The following is a 21,706-nucleotide window of genomic DNA, read 5'->3' as shown; positions in this document are numbered from 1 at the left end:
TGCATGTAAGTAGAACTGTTAAGAAATTTTGAACACCAAGAATGTTGCTTACCAGTTGTTTCAAACCTCAGAGACTTCCAACTAGTTTATTTTGCAAGAGTTACTTAAAAAAGGAGTAGAAGATGCCAGGGAAATGTCATAAAAGATATTACAGCTTATGTCGTGATATTGCTTATATATATTTGACTGCTTACTAAACTAAGCCCTAGACTTTTTATATTCTTTTTCGTAGGATACACGCTTAACATTCAGTCACTGTAAACAATATATTAGGCATTTATTAAAAATGTCGTATATTTGCGAATAATGGTTTGCATATTGTACAACAAAAATAACGAAACTGAAAAAATATGTAAAAAAAGTAAAAAATTATTTTTGGATAAAAATTTCATTTTTACATCTCTTGAATTGCAGATAGTATTATCGTATTACAGATAAAACTAAATATAAATATATGTTAATATACTATTGAGTAGGTAGATATTTTTTTTCTGCTTCGACCAGCTCCTTATCGTTTTGAATCCTAAACACTTCTTTCACTGGAACAATCTACAAAAATAAAACAGGTTTTAACAAGAGATTCGACATTTGTACCGCCGAAGGCTAGATCTGAATCAACACCTTACAAGTGTTGCTCCGTCCCTGCTTGAATCATTACAGTTTAGCGCTCGAGGCTGTTTCAAAAACGCTTTGGCGCTTATAAACGAGAGGGGCGTAAGAAAATTAACTTCCCACTGTCTTTGATCTTTTTTTCCCGTGAAATAAACAAAAGTAAAATTGCCTTGTAGAAAATAAACAAGCTTTTTTAATAGTTGCGCCACGAAATTACAGTAATTTTTATCGTGCTCGCTTAAATTCAAATAAACGCGGTATTACTAACCGCCTTTTAGTTTTGCAGAGTTTGCTATATTTGCCCATCTTTTATGACTCGACATATTTTAACGCAAGCGGGCTAACATACCTTATCGGTACAAAAAAATCGGCAAAAAAATTAGTCGGCATAAATAAAGATAATAAAGAGTCGGCAAAATTAAATTTAGTCACTTTTTGCCGACTAAATTGTTGAATTTAGTTACTCTTTGCCGACCAATTTCCAGACAAAAGTGATCAATAAAGTGTAGATTTGAAGGTACTTTTTAAATTAAAACAACAACAACAACAAAAATCAATCAATTTCAAGAATAATCGCAATAACTGATAAAAATTAGCAGCAAGGGAGAAAAACAGCAAAAAAGTGGTGTTTGGCAAAAAAAAATTAAAAAATAAACAAATCGGCAAAAAATTTGGTGGAAAAAAAGGTCGGAAAAATAGTTAGGTCGGAAAAAAAAGTCGGAAAAAAAGTTTAGTCGGTGAAAAAAAAGTCACCAAAATTTTTTTTTACCGATAAGGTATACGACTGACTAAAAAACTAATTGGTTCAAGCGCAAGGACATTATATAAAGCTCTTATCCCGTGAAAACCGAAAGCACGAAAAGTGAGTAAAAAGAAAGTTACTTGTCAGTTTGATGGAACTGGTACAACCAATTCATTTTGTAATGGCCCAACTTGTGCGTTTTTTAGATAAATAAGGTTTTTTAAAAGATGGTATGATTTGGTGACGAACCAATAAGAGATAGGTAGCTTTGCAAACTATCGTCCGGTATTTATTGGAGTAGCGTATTTTTAATACATCAAGGCTTAAATACGCAACAAGCCAGTATTAAAATTGAAATCCAACGAAAAGTGTATTTTTTTAAATGACAAGCTAGCCTGTAACGTAGAATTCATCCAATAGGCTTTTTACTATTGACATTGCATTCAGTTAGCCACATTGGAAACGCGCTGGAATGCCAACCAGACCAGCACGGTAATTTTCGACGTGAATACCGACGTGTTAACAAAGAAGACATGCAAATAACATACAACGTCGGCAAAAATTTTTTTGCTGATGTTAAAAAGCTGTTTAAAGCTGTTTGTGTGTGAAAGATTTTGCGCCACATTTTCCAAGTGAGTGCCAACTCTAAGAACTTCTACTCAAAACATGATAAAAAAAACTAATTCCTACCTTATCTTCAACGTTAACTAAAGACTGCTCCTCAAAGATAGTACGACACGTGTTTTGCATTGCATTGATCGACGCACGAACGTTGTGATTGGCCCAAATAACAGTTGACACACCCCATTCTTGAAATTCATTGGTCGGTGTAGTGTAATATTTTGTTGGTACTATAACAACGGGCGTCTAGAGAAGAAAGAATACTGTAAAAAATCGTATTTTTTGAAAAAACAAAAATTTCAGTTGAGAATAAAAAATTGCGTAGCGTGAAAAAACAAACCTTAATGGATGATCCAAACTGATACAATATCGTGGCCTACCTCAATTACCGACTCCGCCTTTTTACCCGACATTTTTAAAAATATCAAAACTCGACTGCAGTTAGGGTAGTAAAAATCATAATTTTACACAAAGAGCCGCTTATGGCACTGATTTTGGTGCTACAACCGTTGCTAACAAAATTTCATTGCACAAAAAATCGTGCTCTTTTACTGTTTCTAATCAAATCTTTATTATAAGGAGGTTACAAATACACAGACCTATGAAAAACAAACTCCATAAACCTACATATTACCATCCCGCACCTTGTTATTCCAGGCTTCCATAAAAGCTTTGATTTCTGAAGGCTCGCTTCTCTTACTGTGCATTAGAATCGCATCAGCGCCAGCGTCAGCGTATGCATGTGATCGACGTAACACTTCATCCAATCCCCATCCAGCAATAAAAGCTTCCACACGCGCGACAATGCAGAAATCTGGATCTCTCTGACTATCTGAGGAAGAAGAAAAGTGAGTTGTAAAAATTAAAGCAAAGGTAAAATATCATTTTTTGACACGCCAATGCAAGTACATTGAGAAACAATGTCAATCAACTTTTAATATAAGATCAAGATTATCAGAGAAATAACACGGCCATATCTATATGAGGAGAATAATGTACGGTTATTAATATCAAACCATGACCCACTAACAGATTCAATTTTTTATACAGTACGTCCAGACACGTTACAACCCACATGGAGCAAAACAAATGTAGAAAGCAAACCAACAAAACTCTTAGGAGTACAAAATGATTGAAAATTTCTAGGAGAGAGTTGAGTGACGCTTGCAGGATTTTTTACAGTTTTTCATCCGGCTTTAAATCGAGTTACCTTTGCAAGCTTTTATCTTCAAGGCAAATTCTTCAACATCTGCCAACGGTTGAGCTCTGCCATCCAAAAGTGAGTTTGTTTTAGGAAACAGCTTGTCTTCTAAGCAAGCACCAGCTGCACCCCTCTCTTCCAATTTTCGAACTAAACGCCTCGCATTGTTGAAATTGCCATACCCCGTATCAGCATCTAACAGAATTGGTAAACTGGACGCATCACTCATATATTCCACGACGTCTAATACCTGCGTCCAAGATGCTTCATTGCTATCACGCACACCTAATGATGCTGAAATGGACAAACCACTGCCCCAGATGCCTTGAAAACCTAAAATTGAATTATGCGCAATCTAACTTAAAATCTCCAACAACAGAACATAACCACACTGTATATGTATTTAACTTAATATGTAAACTTATATCTCCTTTCATTCGAAAAAATCATATAGTTTCTAAAATAGATACTTGCTAAATTTGATGCTGAGATTCTTAAAACCAAAAGCTTAGTCAAAATTACGGACCAAGCTTGACAGGCTGATAAAAGAGGTTTATAATTTGCAGAGCAACAGTATTCGTTTAATGTGCTGTTATAAGCAAAGGCTAAATACTCTAAAACGAATCGACTTCTAAAAAGCTTGTTTGCTATTTTTAAGCAATATGAACAAAAAACAAAAAGTCAATAAAAGAACCTTTGCACCTATATTTCTTTTCATGAGAACAAAGCTTATAAACATTATTCAGACTCAGATACACCAGGACCAATTTCAAGGATTTCCAGAGTGCTGACAGCTCTGTTATTCCATAAAGCAATCTTAAAGAAATTCCTTTAAGATTTAAAATTGATTTCAATTTAAAATTGATATTTGGTCAATCCATGCTAACAATAAGTCGAAATAAACATACCTTTCAAAAGTATATTATTCATAGAGTGAGTTAAAATCATTGAGACGGCAAGGAAGATAAAAATAGAAGGCATGGCAGTTTTAAAAATGAAAGGTTTTGATGTTTTCAGTACTTTATGAAATAAAAGACCAATAATATATTTTTTGGCTGTATCTTAATATCATTTTTAATGAAGACACCCCTTAAATTTTTTTAATATTTTTATCCAATAACGGTTATGTACAAGCATACTGACTGGTTGAGTTATTTACATACGAATAATTTTAAATAACCTCGCTGATAAAAAAAATGCACTGCTCCAATCACTATTACTGACATCACATTTGTGTTTATAGACCTCTGCCCATCTTGATATAATATGGGTCACAAAGAACTTACCAGCTTCTTCTACAATCTTTGCAGCAAGACCACTGTGTGCCTCCATAAGAAATGCTAAATCTTTGGACTGAAGCATGTTCTTGAGTAAAGTTGTCCGCTATAGTATACAAAAAACTAGCAATTTTTAGTCAACCACATACATTTTACCTCACTACAAGAAGAGGGATATAATAAAAAAGAGATTCTGTATTATTTTGAGTTTTATACTTGTCAAATACTTTTAATTTTAAGTGAAGATTTGAATATTGCATCCATTTTCTGTTACAAAAATTTTATGAAAAGCTGGAGACATAAAAACAAAACACATTAGGGAAAATGAAGGTAATAATTCACTGAGATGCGTTGACAAACTTTTGTAGGCATTTTGGCTTTACACAGCATTTGTGGGCTATGTGGAAGGAAAATTATAGGTTAAATTTGTTTGAAAAAGTTGGAAAAAACTCAGTTTAAAACAGGTGACTGTTCTAAACAATCAATGACCTTGTAAAAAACATTACCTGAGTGGATTTATTTCTAGTAGAAATAAAAGTGGATTTCACAACATTGTTGACAAGTTTTTTACCAGCATGCGAAAACATCTTTGCTAAACTAAAAAAAGGTGTCAGAAAAATCTTTGATCAGTATAAATATGCACAATATTTTTTACAGATAAGGCATTTAATTTAATTACTTTCGCTAAAATAGTTATAATACAAGCGAAAACAAGACAGTTCATTGTCGTAACACCCTCCTTCGTTATGATTATTATATATGTTCAAAATTACGCTAGCTAAACTGTAATACAGTCGATACCATTTAGGAAAAATAAATAAAACAAGATAGAATACGCTTGTCGTAACACCCTCCTCCGTTATGAATTTTAAAAAAATGATTTCACCGCAGTGAAAGACTTTAAATATTCTCAACTAAACAACCATAGTCCGAAAAAGAAATTGCACTTAAATTTAAATTTTCCTATAACACTGCGCAAAAAACATTAAAAGAACACTAAAATTGTTTGTTTTACTATTTTAAGTAGGAGAAGAATAACTTGCTGTTTCGAAACAGCTCAAGTATAACCTGCTGTAAGACTTTCAAAACAATACAAGTATATTCTGTACAACTTTCAAAGCAGCAGAAGAATAATTCTTGCTGCATAACTTTCAAAACAACACAAGAAAAATTCTTCCTGCATAACTTTTAAAAACAAGTTTTTGAGAATGCAAGTATTTTTATCTTCCCACCTTGAAAACTAGTTACATATTTTTTAGTGAGACAAATTATTATTATATTTTCTTTGCAACTAAAAAATATAAACAGCGTGCGTTATGCAAAAACACATGAGGAAAAACAGTTGTCATAACACCCTCCTCCATTGTTATTTTGTTGTTGTTGTTCCGACCATACATTCTCCATAAAATTATTTTTATTTCGACGACTGACCAACCGTAAGCTACTATCGACTTCGCCCATAGAACAACAATTAAATTGGAGTCGCTTAAGGTATTTGTTGAGAAAAACTTTAGTTTTAAAAGAATTAAAATTTTAAAAAACTGGCATTGAGTTCAAAGCTGTTGTGTGTTGTTTTTTGTCCTTTCATAGGGTGGCATAGTCATTTTGGATAATCATCTTGAAGCATTGCTATCAAAAGTATCATTTTTTGTTAAAAATCTTGATTAGAATGTTTTAAAATTAAAACGCTTCATAGATTTTTGGCAGGGGGTAAACCTTGTACATAATAGAAACAAGCAGGGGATGGTGAAAGTAAACTTGAGCAAACACAAAGGGATGGGATCTTAAAGGGTCACTAGGTTTTTTTTATCTGAAAAATTCTCCATGTAATCACACCCTTATAATTTCTTTGTTTTTCAGATATCTTAAGAACAGTTTGGACAACAGCGTTCAAATTTTCTATTTATGTTCTACAATGATTCCACATTTCTGATTCTTAGGTGCAACTACTTTTAAATTCATAAAAACTATAAATTATCATCTAAAATCTACAAATTATCATCAAAAATCAACTCAAAGTATTGCACTAATTACCAGAACAATATTCTTTTATACTTATTTTGATTTGTTTACTCCCATATGATAATTTTGCTGACATAGCCTTGGCCTAGGATTTTGTATATACAAAGCAGTTTTTTCATAACCAAGTGGTTGTTGACCCCTTGTTTTGTGTTTTAATATTTATAGCAGGTACTGGAAATTAGTTGTAGCAGGCAATGAAAAAAGTTTTAGTACTAAAGATTGCAAAGGTGTAGCATACAAAGGTACTATTTCGCCATAGGTACAATTTCGCCAGGAAGAAATAAATTCTGTTCATGCCACACTCACTTTTATTGATTTATGGCTCTTCTATGGATTCATCTTTAATAAAACACAAGGTTTGGATAAGCAAAGCAAACTTCTGTGGACGACTAAACCATATCTTTCCCAGACTCGGGATTCGCTGATCCTTTTTTCCTGGCGACTGTGGTACAACTTCGCCAGACTTTATTTTGATAGATATAATAATTTGTAAACCCATTTTTTTTTACCTAGGCACGTCACAAGGGATTAAGAGAATAGTATTACGCTGAGTTACATAGATTACCCAGAATATCTTGTTTCTTTTTCACAATTAAAAACCTAGCTGGCAAAATTGTACCCATGCTAGCGAAATTGTACCACTCTGTGTTCCATTTTTCCAGGCCATTTGTGATACGCGGCCAGTTACAATTTAATTTTCTTTTTAATTGTCGGTGTCTGGCTATGTTTAATATCTGAAATAAGCCACAACAGGGTGGCAAAGCGCAAAGATATAAGATATATACTATTTTTTTTTGTAAAAAGTGGCGAAATTGTACCATTGTACGCTAGAAAACGTGCAGGAATACCCACATAAGCAGAGTTTTTGTGGTTTACCTTTTGATTGACAAGTGTTTTTGATTCCGCAGGTTATATTCGGCGATTCGGTTTGACGTCATAACAATTTTTTTGGAGGTGTAAAGTTTCCGTATTTTAGGTGAAGAGAGTGCAGAGCTAGACACATTTTGGAGTTTTAAGAACAATGTTAGGAAGTTTGAGCAAAGATAATTTTATAGAGCAAAATCTAGATAGCTAAGCATCATTTCCAGACAGATTTTTATTGTGGTTATCTTTCGTTAGCTAATTATTCTTCCATTTCTACATTTTTTTGCATTTTTCCCCTAACGAACTAGGTTTGTTTTCACCCTGCAAAATTTTAAAAATGGAGGATGTAGCACAAATGTGATTCATCAATTAAGCAATATGTCAATCATCACTACGGCAAGAAAGCTGAACCGAATCGCGGAATAGACCTTTTTGAATGTTTACATTTTTTGGCAGCATGCAGAGCTTGTTGAAGAAAGGTCTTTTTTAGCCCACTAGTCGTTAGCCCGTGGAAAATCCACGGGTTCACCCGTCCTTTTTATACCGCATTGCATGCTTCTCGCTATTGCGCAGCTAAGCTACCATTTTGCGTGACAGACAGACAGGACAGACAGACGTATAGCTACGGGCATTATAATATAGATTTATTTCTACAGAAACATTGTTGAGGCTTTAAACTATTATCAAGTGTAGCTAGATGAATAACTTCTGATTGACACATATTTGCATAAAGTCGTAACGATAACTTTGAAGGAACAGACTTGAAAGGACCTCACTTCACCTGTCTTCACCTAGAACGCCCGCATCTTTTTTGAGCGCAAGATTTATCTGATCTATTTCATCTGTTCTGACTTTAAAACAAATAAAAATTTGCTAAGCTTCACATATCACTTGACTATCAAGAAATAACTATATGGCTACCTACCATGTGCAGATAAAGCTACTCAGTTGCTTTGGGGCACTGTCTGAAACAACCTATACACCACCACGCGTTTTCGAAAACAGTATGCAATGCAAAGCTGGATCTTGGTCAACAAATAATCAGATAATCAGTGTAACTCGGGTAACGAAGTTGCAAATCCACAACGCGCACGTGACCACACTGCCCGATTTCTAAAACAATGGTAAAAGTAACCAGCAGACCCCGCGTTATACCATGGAATCAAAGTCCCGATATTTTCTTGCGCACGCATTTAAGGGATTACGTAATGCCCGATGCGCGTACAGAAATGGAGGTAAAAATGTAAACAAACTAAGCGGAAGTTACCTCCATTTCTGTGCGCGCAGGAAAAACACGGCACTTTAATTGAGTGTATTCTTGATTCTTATATTTTTGTTTCTTATAAAAGTAGTCGTTAGCCCGTGGAAAATCCACGGGTTCGCCCGTCCTTTTTATACCGCATTGTGTGCTTCTCGCTATTGCGCAGCTAAGCTACCATTTTGTGTGACAGACAGACAGACAGACGTATATACGGGTATTATAACATAGACTAGTCGTTGCCCGTGGAAAATCCACGGGATCGGCCGTCCTTTATATTAACCCGTCGCAACAAAGCGGATAAAAATATATCGCATTTGATATTCGTGTTTCCGTAACATCATTTTCTACCTCAGCGGGGGGTCCGCGCAGAGACAGACAGACGGAATACGGCTATTATTATAGAGACTAGTCGTTAACCCGTGGAAAAATCCACGGGGTCGCCCATCGCATTCGCTCGTCCTTTAAATTTACCCGTCGCAACAAAGTGGATAAAAATATATCGCATTTGATACTCGTGCGCATTTTAAAATATTCGTGTTTGCGTTACGGGACGCCGTTTTTGCGGACACACAGACAGACGACGGCTATTGTTAATGAGACTAGTCGTTAACCCGTGGAAAAATCCACGGGGTCGCCCATCGTGTTCGCTCGTTCTTTAAATTTACCCGTCGCAACAAAGTGGATAAAAATATATCGCATTTGATACTCGTGCGCATTTTAAAAATTTCGTGTTTCCGTTACGGGACGCCGCTTTTGCAGACACACAGACAGACGACGGCTATTATTAAAGAGAAATAGAAATAAAGAATACGTGGTCAATTCAGCAAACCGCTTTTCTCTCTGGACTCATTTTTATTCCGATGTTATAATTGACTTCGAAAAGATATGCGTCTTAGCACTCCTCCTGACTACGATAAATGTAGGTTTAAAAATACTCGTCGAAATTAATTTCCTGGTTCTAGGATAAAGGAAGAATGTTTCTCCCAAGAGAAATCGGTTAAACAAAACGACGCGTTTTTTGACATGACCAAGGGACTAAAAGGATTTGCTCGGGAAAGACAATAAGACAACCTCGATCCCACTACGACCTGTAACGTTTTTGATCAACCCGACAAGTGCCCATTTCGAAGATGGCTTGAGAGGCATAGTAAATGGTCTGAAATAATAACTGATACATTCACCATAATTCAAATAAATTTCTCTAATTCCTGATTAAATACGCGAAAAAAACATTATATCGCGAAAAAGCAAGCGCCAAAACTTGGCAGAAAAGCAACATTGGCAAATGAGCAAGGATTTAATAACGTTAAAAGATTTAATAACGTTAAAAAATTTAAAACTAACGCTGAGAAGAATGTTTTGTTGTTTACACGTTTAACCTGAAAATTAATTTCCCCATCTTTTTGACTAATAAAATACATCCCAAAAAGCCTTCTATAGCTGTAGTAGATTGACGTGTCTCTACGACGCCCAACTAATACGTTTTATCTGTTTGACGCGTCTTTACTAGGCTTAACAAATACATTTTTTCCGTTTGACAGGTCCACAACAATTTATAAAGTTTTTATCACTATGATTTTTCTATAAAAAAAAAAACTTAAAAATTTACACGAACAAAACCATTGCTAACCAAACAAAAGTTATCAGAATTATGTCAAATGTATAATATAAAAAATGTAGTTTTAATTTTTAACTGATAAAATTGCCCCGACATTTTTTTTTGCTGTCTATTTGGCGTAGAAAAAGAATTATAATCCCTAGTGCAAATATTTCACTTAACGACATGTTGAAATATTCCAGCATGTCTGTTGTGAAGGTCAAAGCTACATGAAAATTTATTATTCTAACTTTTACGCAACAAATAATCAATCCCTTTCAAAAATGCATTAAAAAAATCAAAAAGTTCGCTCAAACAAAACTCTTTGATGAGACAAGTTTGATATAGTCTGATACGAACACATTTAAATACCAAAAAAATAGCCAGCTGTAGAATCATCGTGTCCATGGAAATTGGAAACCCAAATTCCAGGAACATTCCGGGAACATATTTAGAAAAAGATTGTTTGGACGGTTTTAAGACGAAACGATTAGATATTCTAACTTTCTAGAAATTTAAGACGATTACTTTCCGGCACAAACTTTAAATTTTTGTTAAAATTGTAGGAATTTCCAGGTAAGTGGTCACCATAAAAATCTAACCGAATTAAAAAAAAGGATTTGAAATAACAAAAGTCAAATTGTTTAAATTAAATCTCTCGGGTCTGAATTCTTAAATGTTGGTAAATTTTATCTAGTGGGAATGTCATCCTTCCCCTTACTCTCCTTCTTCTTCGGATTCTTCCTGCACAAGGTTTTCTAGGGCGGCGATTCTTTCGTCGTTCTTTTTAACGGCATCGCATAGTAGTTTGATGTCACCGGCAAGTTTATCGTAATCCTTCACTTTATCAGACAGCGCTTTCAAGTCAGCCTTCATTTTTTTTTCGTTGTCTTTTAATGATTTTATTTCGCTTTGAAGTTCCTTTACAACTGTTGGGTCAACGCCTGGTGCAGCTGCGGTGGGGGCGGTAACTTTTTGAGGCGGTGCAGAAGTACGCTGCCAAGGCAAAGAAAGAAGAAGATAAAAACAAACATGAACAGAAAACTTCCTCATATGACGAAGCTTGGAATTTCGAAAAAAAACAAGTTAGTGTATTATAAAAAAACAGCAGTAAAGTAATAACGAAAACGGAATACCTGAGGAGTAGGCGATGGTTCTTTTGTTTCCTTTTTCGGCTCTTCCTTCTTTTCTTCCTTCGGTTTCGGTGCACTAGAAGCAGTAGATTTAGCGGTTTCCTTCGCCTCTTTTTTAGCTTTTAAGCCCTTCAAACCACCTTTCTTTAATCCACCACCACTTGCTTTGGCTTTTGTTTTTCCAACAAAAAGAGTTCTCATGTCGATACGGTTGGGTTCCACATTCTTTCCCTCAAACCATTCAGAGGCCTCGATCGCCGATTCGATACTGACGCAATCGGGATAGATATCGTCTTGATACAACTCGCTCTAAATCATTTGAGAACGTAAAAAAATTCATATTTTATTGTTTTGAGTTGTTTTAGCAACCTCCGGCACATTATTTTTTAGTTTCAATATAAACTCGTTACCTTTCTAGGGACTGCAAACGAGACTGGTTCTATGTATCCTGTTTTAGTCCCATACAGTTTATAAAACTTCGCAACTTCACAAGCATTGACGTTGACACTTCGCTTTGGGATTCGGGCTAGACCACGCTGAGGTGCACTAGACTGGTAAGTGTTGATGTAGTGACAATAGGGCTCAGTATCGACAAGTTCGTAATATCTGATGACACTGTCTCCCTTAGCAGCAATATACATAATTTGAATATCAGGATCGTAGTAGGGAATTAAACATCCGTTGGCTGTGTCAAGTTCTTCCAGCATCTTCTGCTTCAAATCAGACTAAGAGGGAAATACAATCAATTAAATTTTTGAAAACACGCATACCAACATTAAAGGCAAATTTTAAGCAGGTTAGCCAAAATTGTTTGTGCGAAAATTTCCGGAATGACCAATTTGCGAAAAAGTTGTCAGCTAAATTACTAGTAGAAAACTCACTTGCTAATATTAATTGTTGGGAATATTTTTTAAAAAATTGTTCTTGCTTTTCTAGCTGATAAAAATAATGATCATTCTCTGTGATATAAGCAAGATAATATTTATTAGGCTATCTATCTTAATAAACAGGCGAAAAAATTTGTGAATTTTTTTTCTTCGCAAACAAACGTTAAATGACTTATTCGCGAAAAAAGACCTGCGCGAAATATCTCAATATAACTGTTTCGCGAAAATTTATCTTCGCAAACGAGATGCTTTTTCTTTAACCTTGCAAAAATAATTCATTAATTCAAAAACACAAAGTAATGAAACATACCGCATCCCAACATGCATACTGTCTTTCACTCATGCGAGAAAATCCAGTTGTGAAGAGAAATTTGTCATCGAAGGTAAATAGCACACGTTGAGCTTTTGAACCTTCGTGACCAGGACCCTCCTGCAATGCAAAGATTTTTGATAGAATAGTAGGACCTTGACAAACAAAATATTGCATGCTTGAAGTACAGAACATGCGAAACACAAAACTGAACTACCACACATAACTGAACTACCAAAATGGGGATAGAAGAAAAATCCTTGTTTTTTATAAGAAGCAAGGTATGGTCTTAATTTTTTTTTGTTTTTTTTTTGTGTTTTTTGGTTTAAAAAGCAATCTTTCTAAAAAATCTTTCTTAGCAAGCAATTTGTCAGATAATACATTTAGTCTACAAAAAGAATGCAAAAGCATACCACAAGTAGATCTCCAGACCTTGCATCAAATATCCTTAGTTTCTTATCCTTGCATGACGTCACAATCTTGTCACCTTTCCCACTCCAGGCTGCATTCCAGATAATGTCAGGGTGGCATTCTATCTCGACTTCAGCTACACCTTCGTCTAAATTCCATACACAAACTTTGGGTTCTTGTGACACGCTCAACAATACGTTTGAGGCAATCGGATGCCATTCTATTTGGATACAGCGACGTTCGTGGTAATCAAGAGACAGTAAGGCCTTGCTATCGTCCATATTTAACAAAACTCCTATATCGGGTATCTCCCAGATCTTGATACTACCATCTTCGCTGCACGTAGCAATCATGTTATCATTAAAAGGATTCCATTGCAGGTCGAGAATATATTCTTTGTGAGCACTAACCTTGGGCAAGTTGACATCTTGTCGTCCAGTCTGTGGAAGAAAATGTAAACAGTAAAAAAGAAAAAAAAAACTGATTCTTTTTTTAATTTAATCTAAGTACAGAATTTAAGTTATACAGACTCTATTCAATAACTCTTTAGAACCAAGTCTGAAACGAATTTAAATGCTTTTGAACTGTTTTTTGTACGTGCCCTAAACACATTTTTAGCCATTAATCAAGTCAAAGGGTGATCCCTTGTGACCCCCTTCCCCCTTAGGCATTCTTAAATGAAATCGAAACTGGCACAATTATATTTTATTAAAGGAACAAAATGGTACTAATTAATTTTTGCTTATGCCAAAACTTTTCTGTGACGTCATTATAACTTTGAGATTTATCCAAAAAACTACTGTCTAATTACTCTGCTTTTAAATTGCATTTTAACGTTCTGGTTTCGGATAGCCAAGAAAAGTTCTGGTTTTCCAACACGTCTGACAAAATGTTATAAATCCAAAAGCATTGGGAAATCGGGTTGATTGTGTCAAAACTCTTTAGAATTATTTATTCCTCTTGATGAAATAGTTGTTGGACTATAGTCGTTTTACGTTAAGCATAATCCTTAGTAAAGTTATTATATTTTTTGAAGTGAAATAAAAATAGTGAGAACATATGACTTGATTACTATATCTGGTGTTTTTCAATATTTTTTTACACAGATAGCTAACTTTATTAGTTAAAAAGATTTTCTTTTAAACATTTTTGAATATGCCAGCAGATGAACATTGGGATTTTTTGTTACACAAAAAGCAAAAACACAGAAAAAAATAAACCAATATACACTGCTCTGTAAATGTAATGGACAATTGTAATATAAAATTTAAAGAGTTAACTTCTTTTTCTTTTTTTGCATTTGGGTCTGTATTTTAAAAAGTGTCTTTTTTTAAACCTTTTTAAACAATTATTGTTGTTTGTCTATAGGTGGTGTACAATAAACAGAGTTAAAAAGGTTTTTCTTTCTGTTTCTCATTTGTTGCAATTTAGAGTGTTGATTAGCTAAAAGTTTGCATATCTTGTTGTATACTTAATCAATTTTTTTGTCCCGTGTCTTGTTTACATAACACGATTTGTCGTATCTGCAAATCATACTGTACATCTAGCCTTTAATTTTTCATTTAATATATACTGTATTATTTAAATAATCTATTATTTAAATACGCTATTATTCCCACATCTCTACCATTTCAAACTCTCTGGTAAACCTGCCTGTGTGGCATGAGTTAAAAAAATAATCCTGCCCCATCAATAAAATCACACATGCAGGATTTTTGTAATTTATATAGATTTTTCCCAGTACTTCTGTGATAATGTAAACATCATTTTTCAACAATTTGGAATGTATGCAAATTAGATTTTCAATTTTAAATTAAAATTGTAAAACTGTGTGAAACAATTTATCCTAAATTAATTTTCATAATTTTGTGATTTTTTTTTACCCAATTTCCATGGTCTTAAAAAAACAATTCCATACTCTCTAATAAGCTTCTGTCTGTCTGTGACTTGGAAAAATAGAGTAAATATGGTATTACTGCATTGCGTTAAAAAAATGCAGCTTTAAAAAATAAATGTTTCAAAAGACTATATAATTGAATCAATATTAAATTTTCTACCTACATCTAATACAAAATATACACAATATCAAGTGAAAATCTCATGCTTAGATAACTAAATGTTTTAGGGAGAACATTTTTTTTATAATCTCAATGAAATTTTAGGAAAATCCAAATAATTCTATATCTCTATGGGCAAGAAAAAAACAATTTTGTATTTGCCTTAGCAAAATTGTTTATATATATATACCAATGCAGATTATTTTATATATTTTATATATTATATGTTGTCATAAATAATTTTCTTGGCAAAGAAGACGTTAGTAATTGGTAATACTATTAAAAAAAATTTAAAAAGGAAAGTTCACTTTTAAAATTCGCTACTTTTGAGTATTTATTAATAAAAAAATCTAATGAAAGAATACAGAGATAAGCTGTGACGCAAGGTTGCAATAAAAGATCTATTTTTAGCTGAGCATCCCAACCCTTTTTAGGAACATCAAATGCAGAGCCTTAAATACAAAGAAAACTATTGGCTTGAAAGTTGTTATTAGATGCTTTTAGGCCAATGTAAAATTTGCATAAAAAAAGTATTGGAGCTATACTCCAAAAGTTTTAGAATTTAGGCATCTTTTTAGGCCAAATGTTGATTATAGGCTCAACCTGGCAATTTTTTATATCCCGTGACAGGGCATAAGCAGGGTTGATGCCCAGAATAATAGACCACCACTTAATTATTGTAGCTTTTCATGACATATTATCAAACATGTGGCACATGCCGCATAAAAATCTGTTATTAAGCTTTGGAAATATTAGTTTTTACCACATAGTCAACATTGTCATTTGACAAAAAGAGTGAACACTAACTTGCTTGGAACAAAAACTCGGGTTGTCATTTTGAAAAACATATGTGGCACAATGTGCTGCCATTTTTAAAACTGTTCACCCACACTCAAGCGCCTATAAACTGCTAGTTATGTCAATACATTCAAAAATTATTAAGTTAGCCATATACATTCACCATTAACCATTATAAAAATTTTAGGTGAACATAAAGTTACGAAATGTTCAAGCTAGGTTTGCAACATTCTTGAGTTAAAATTCAGTTTGTTGAAAATAACACAAAAATAAGGAAAGAATAAAGTTTGTTAGGATGAGATGCGTTCTACCAAAGTAAACAAATAAAAACAAATAAAAATACTATGAAACATTCTCTAAACTTTAGAATTAAATAGAAAACAAACTGGACATTTTTGCAATTATAGATGTAACAAAAAACCCAGGTGTCAAGGAACTGTTCTATCCGTGTTGCATGTAATCCTGTTTCGAAATTCTTTGCCGGCATGTTTGTAATTGGTTTAAGCGCCATGGATTTTTAGGCGCTGTAGATTAGTGGTTATAGCTCTCATACTCTGTGCGGGAGACCAGGGTTCAATTCCTCTTTACGCCGATTTAACATGGGCGAATGAATGTTACCATAGCTCCGGGTTAACCCAAGCCATGTGAGGAAAATTGGGGAGATGGCTCACCGTGTGGTCCGTTGGATGTTGCCAGAGTTGTCTAGTAGAACGTGGGCCCTTATTGGGTCTGCGTAGGACTCTCCATCTAAGCCATGGCCCCTCCTGGAAATAATAGACAGGGTATATCCCTCGATATTTGTGAGGCTAGCCATGAAAAATATGCACATCTATCTATCTATCTTAAGCAAACCAGTTTGTAAGCCGTACATTCCATTTGTAAACGCGACACAACTATGCCATTCCAATGCAAAATTCTTTGAGTCTGTTTAAGCCGTATGTTTTAATTGAGAACAGAGGACGCACTTCACAGGCCATTTCTTGAATAAAACTATGACAGAGCTACATACAAAAAGCACCCGCTAAAAAAAATTAGGAGTGCTATGGTGTGCGAAAAATCGCACTCATAAGCAAAATCTACAAGTGCGATGTTAATATTTGCAAGTGTGATTCACACTTAACTATTTTTTTATTTACCACAACGTTTATGTTATTTAAGCTGTATAGAAATGAATTTTGTAAAACGTATTAACCACAAGTGCAAGGTTGAGACGTTGAACGCGATGATGTGTTGGCAGATTCGCTATATGTTTTTGGCATTAAATATATTTCTAGACATTCTTGATTTCTCTTTCCCCTTTTAAAAAGATTTTTTAAACTTTATTCAACATGTTTTTTCTTTGGTACTACATCACGAAAACATTCGTCTGAAAGCTGTTATGAGGTACAGGACACCTAACCTCTCCCATGTTCTGGTTATATTTAACTTGCATGGGTGGGCACTCTTCTCGCAGTATTCTGTGACGATGAAGGTCGGACTGACTTGTGGCATAGTTCCAAATGGTCTTCAGTCTTACGTTCGAGTCTCAGTGTAATGCACTAGCCGAGCATAAGAGTGTCGGCATGAAAGAAAGGGGCCGACTTTAATGTTCCCTATACTTTTTAAACAAATCAATCACAAAGAAATGAATGTTATGTAACCAGCATAATAGCCTTTTTCATCGCTCTATAATATTTTAGAAAAAGAAAAAAAGCACTTGTCAATCTTTTTACGAGTGCGTGGGTGAGTTCGTGTGCGATCACACTTGTCTCAAGGAATGTCCTGACTTCACATTTTGTAAGGAATAGTAACAAGTTGAACCCTTTTAAAAATGTTCTTTGTTCTTATTTAGGCCTTTTTTTAAAATATATTATTTATTTATCCACGTTTTTAGCAAATTTATACTCAACTATATCGCTATATCACTAATAACGGCTTTAAAAAAGAATGTAGAAATTAAATGAAAATCAGTTATTTTAGGGCTATGCTGGTAAAGTTGAAAATAGCTCTGAAACTACTGGAGCAGTGGTGGAAAACTGGATAGCATAAACTCACTTTTAAATCAATACATAAATTTCAAAAAATGTGTTTAAAATATAACCAAACTTTTTTATATCTAATCTTTGCAAAAACTACAGAACATAATTCATAGATTTTTATTAAAAGTACTTAAAACGCAAGGGACAATAAAAAGATAACATACAGAAAAAATTGAGGCAAAATAATAAGGCTGAGAAGAATGTGAAAGAAAAAAAAAGGAAAATACCATGCAGCTTTTTATTTTATCTCTTAAACGCACTTTATACGCGAAAGCAAGCAGGACAACATACCAGCATTCGCTGGTATGTTGTCCCAAGCAGGACAACATACCAGCGAATTCAGATACTGTGTTTCACAAATGAGTAAGAGTAAATTAAACAGCAAATGAAAAGTAATTATTGTGAAGTTACCAGTAAGAGCCTAAATTTTGCATTATCGCTTGAAAATTTCAGAATAATAAAAGCTTATTTCATGAATGTTTTTGATTTAAAGGAGAACTAACATAAAAACCTACATACATGTTTTCTATAATTAAAATATTCCTACATATACAAAAACAACATGGCATAAAAAAAAATTATTTTTTTATTTTTTGTGTCCGAATTTTTTCCCACAAAATCGATAATTGCACTAACCGTCGCAAGCATTATCGAACAAAAGCCAACTTGGTTTGTACATATTTTGTTGATTTGTTATGTCACACAGCATACAAAACTTAACAAAATTTGCAGGACAATTGATGAAGATTCAGTCACCTCTTTGTCTTCTCAGAGTGATCTAAACTTATCGGGAGGTTCCAGTGATGAAGAAGACAAGCTAAATTCTAGTAGAAAACATCCTTATAGAAAAACTATTCTTCAAGAATTTCAAATGCAAAAACAGGTTAAGAATACATAAAAATGTTGTTTTTCTTTTACTTTCACAAAATCACTAATACTGCACCTCATTGTACATAATTATTTAAACTGATGTTTTCGAAACTAGTAAATTAGGGCACCTGTCGTCTTTAAAGATGTTTTAATACACAAAATATTGCAAGAAAAATTTCATAATAAATTTGAATACACATAATACTTATATTTTTTTTAACAAATGACAAGAGTAATTTAGTGAATTATTTATCTATAACTTTGGGCTGGGCGAGTCACATGACACATGTTCAACATTTTTTAAACCACTCCTCTGCTATAGTTAACAGCTATGGTACTTGTAACAATAACACAGGGGTCCAATTAATTTTTCTTAACCAATCAGGGCGTTTATATTTGCATAATTTCCCACAAGAACATGATTTAGTTTTCTCTAGTGGTCACATCTTTTTCCTGTTCTTTATATACATTTTTAATACAGACTCCACAAAAACATTTACAGCCAAAAAGTCTTAAAAAAAATAACAGACACCTTTAAAAAGAGACCCAAAGACTTGTTGATACAGTACAGAGCAAAGAATTAAAAACAACATCTCTCTCCGCAACATCAGGAACGCTCATGTATAAATAAATGAAAAATGTTTTTTATATGTGAGTCACATATAAATAGAAAAAAATAATAAGTTTATCTCCCGCTCATGCATAAAGGTTGACTGTGAAAATCAGAAATTTAATCTTAAAGATGTGTCCCTGGCCATATGGGATTGGATTTTCGTTCAAACTTATTTTAGATTTAATCCGATGTCAACGTCATTACGTTGCTCAGGGTTGCCCAAGTTATATGAAGGAGTCAAACGATAGTAGAGTTTTATAGCCGCTATATACCCTCATTTATGTTTCTAGAGACTTTTTGACAAAGCAACAAATTTAACATCCTAAAAATTCTGATGACTTTGTTAATAAGGCCACCATCAAAAATATGTTATGTTCACGTCCTGAAGACCCCGCAAAAATGAGTCAGACGGGAGGGCGGGCATATTTTTTCCCGGGATTTTCAATTTGGAGCAAGCAAATTTGTTCCCAGTGCCAAAACAATATAGAGCAACTCAACACCACTTGTATACCATTTTTCACCACCCTGTAAACTGTCAGTAGCCACAGAAGTGCCCTAAAGGAATTAATTTTTACAGAAATTAATTTTCGAGAGTTTTTGTAAATTTTGCAGAAATTAGTTCTGGCGAAAAAAAATTTCTTTTTGAAAAATATCTTGCAAAATTTTTTTCCGTTTTTTTTTTCCCCCGATTTACCGACTCAGGTTTTTATTACCAAAAGTGAGTCCGTCGGAGGACGCGAAGACAACATATTTTTTAAGACGGCCTAAGTACAAAAGAGGGTGGCGATAAGCTGCAAACGCCCACATATATACAGCGACTTTTCGAATAAAATTGGAGGTTGTCCCCCAAAACCGCCCGCACTTTCCCCGAGCTTGCCCAGAACATTCCTGAAATTCAATTCCTTGTAGCAAACCATGCGAACAATAGTTGGGAAGAAGGCGCTAGAACAGAAAGGAGTTAATAAAGTTTATATATAAGTTATTTATAAAGTAAACTTTCTCAAAAACCATCAAAAACAGTTCTTTTAAGAACTTCCCTACCACATAGTAAGTTTATTTTAATTTTTATAGTTTTTTTAAATCATAGAAGTGTCTGTTTTTGTTGTTTTTTTTGTTTTTCGGGCATTGTTCGGGCCTATGCGAGTTTTTTTCGGGCGAATACTTGAATTTTTTTCAAAATGCCGAACTCGCCCGAAACGCCCGCACTTTTTACGGTGTATGCGGCTTATCGGCACCCTCGTAAGTACAAATAATTCAGTTCACTTTTCTTAGCAAGCAAGCTCTCGATCTCTTAATTATGATGCAGTTGTTAGAAGAAACCTTAATAAATAATCAGAGGCATTTGCCTTAATGTTCATATAATAGGACTTGGACCCATAAGTCCTGTAGATAGATAGACCTATCTGTCTATCAATCTATAGGATTTGGATGGGTTGAGAATCTTAAAGTCCTTATTGGACATTTTTCATAGTGAAATATAAACATCATGGTTAACATCGTTACTAAAAGAACAACTTACTTTATCAGTATTGACAACACAGAACGCACCACCACCTCCAACTTCAACACAAAAAGCAATGAACTTTTTGTTCGCAGCAATGAAGGTACCTTCGAAGGCACAGTTTGTTACACGAAAGTTTTCATAACATGCATCTTTTCGAGAAGCAGTGCCAAAGACATGTCGAAATTTTGACGAACGAATAAACGCCATAACCTATGAAATTCCGATAAATAGAAGGGACTAAGAAAACCTTGTTGGGGCACTTCTCGGATCAATTCCCCGCCTCCAGGCCAGAGTTATGTTCTGTGTGATCACTTTTAGCAAAGAACACTGGTAACAAGTGACACCGCCGAACATGAACTCACGCCCCCAAACTAAAAGCAAAATGGCACATTTCGACGTCGCCTAAGAAAACTAACCCCGAACCACTCGTCGACAGCCTAATTGAGTCTATAATTATTCAGTCGATGAAAAGCATAAAGAAGTTTGGTAATCTACGGCTAGAGATAAACATGCTTTCAAAACTTATCTCAAGAGCTCTTTCTTCAAACGAGAACACATAAACAATTAATAACGAATATCTCTCTAGAAGTATAACATAAAAGTGATGAGTTTTAACAGCTGCACCTTTAACACTCATTTTGAGCATAAAACAAAGGGAAAAGGAGCTTTTGCAGATTTAAATATCCATAAAATGTGCACCATTGATATATTCAAAAAATAAATATTTTTTCTCTCTCTCCTCGCTTCTAAACTAAATTAAAACTCGCACGGTCAATACCGAACCAGATGTCACTTATTTAAAATGTAGGAGTCCATTTTTGTTAAAGAGTTTAAAAACATGTTGTAAGTACATTTCGCAACAAGGACGTGATATCTGGCACATATAACTTCGGGGGACGTTTGCCTAA

General features: G+C 34.2%; 2 protein-coding genes across 2 annotated transcripts; both read right to left on the bottom strand.

Annotated features, from left to right (window-relative positions):
- Positions 1-351: 351 nt before the first annotated feature.
- LOC130623412 (phosphoenolpyruvate phosphomutase-like) lies at positions 352-8,443 on the bottom strand. The gene is made up of 7 exons (XM_057438898.1): positions 8,265-8,443; positions 4,960-5,050; positions 4,463-4,559; positions 3,186-3,509; positions 2,620-2,807; positions 2,045-2,221; positions 352-549 (listed from the first exon to the last, which is right to left on the bottom strand). The coding sequence occupies exons 2-7, from the start codon at positions 5,038-5,040 to the stop codon at positions 466-468; spliced, it is 951 nt and encodes a 316-aa protein (XP_057294881.1). The 5' UTR covers positions 5,041-5,050; positions 8,265-8,443; the 3' UTR covers positions 352-465.
- Positions 8,444-10,161: 1,718 nt separating this feature from the next.
- On the bottom strand, positions 10,162-21,124 carry LOC130623578 (coronin-1C-A-like). The gene is made up of 6 exons (XM_057439080.1): positions 20,814-21,124; positions 12,941-13,378; positions 12,528-12,647; positions 11,741-12,055; positions 11,334-11,639; positions 10,162-11,193 (listed from the first exon to the last, which is right to left on the bottom strand). Exons 1-6 carry the CDS (start codon positions 21,003-21,005, stop codon positions 10,915-10,917), a joined length of 1,650 nt encoding a protein of 549 aa, XP_057295063.1. The 5' UTR covers positions 21,006-21,124; the 3' UTR covers positions 10,162-10,914.
- Between the last annotated feature and the right edge of the window lie 582 nt (positions 21,125-21,706).

Source organism: Hydractinia symbiolongicarpus, chromosome 13 (genome assembly GCF_029227915.1).
Source record: "Hydractinia symbiolongicarpus strain clone_291-10 chromosome 13, HSymV2.1, whole genome shotgun sequence".
Lineage (NCBI taxonomy): Eukaryota > Metazoa > Cnidaria > Hydrozoa > Anthoathecata > Hydractiniidae > Hydractinia > Hydractinia symbiolongicarpus.
This window is presented reverse-complemented; position numbering and strand designations above follow the sequence as displayed.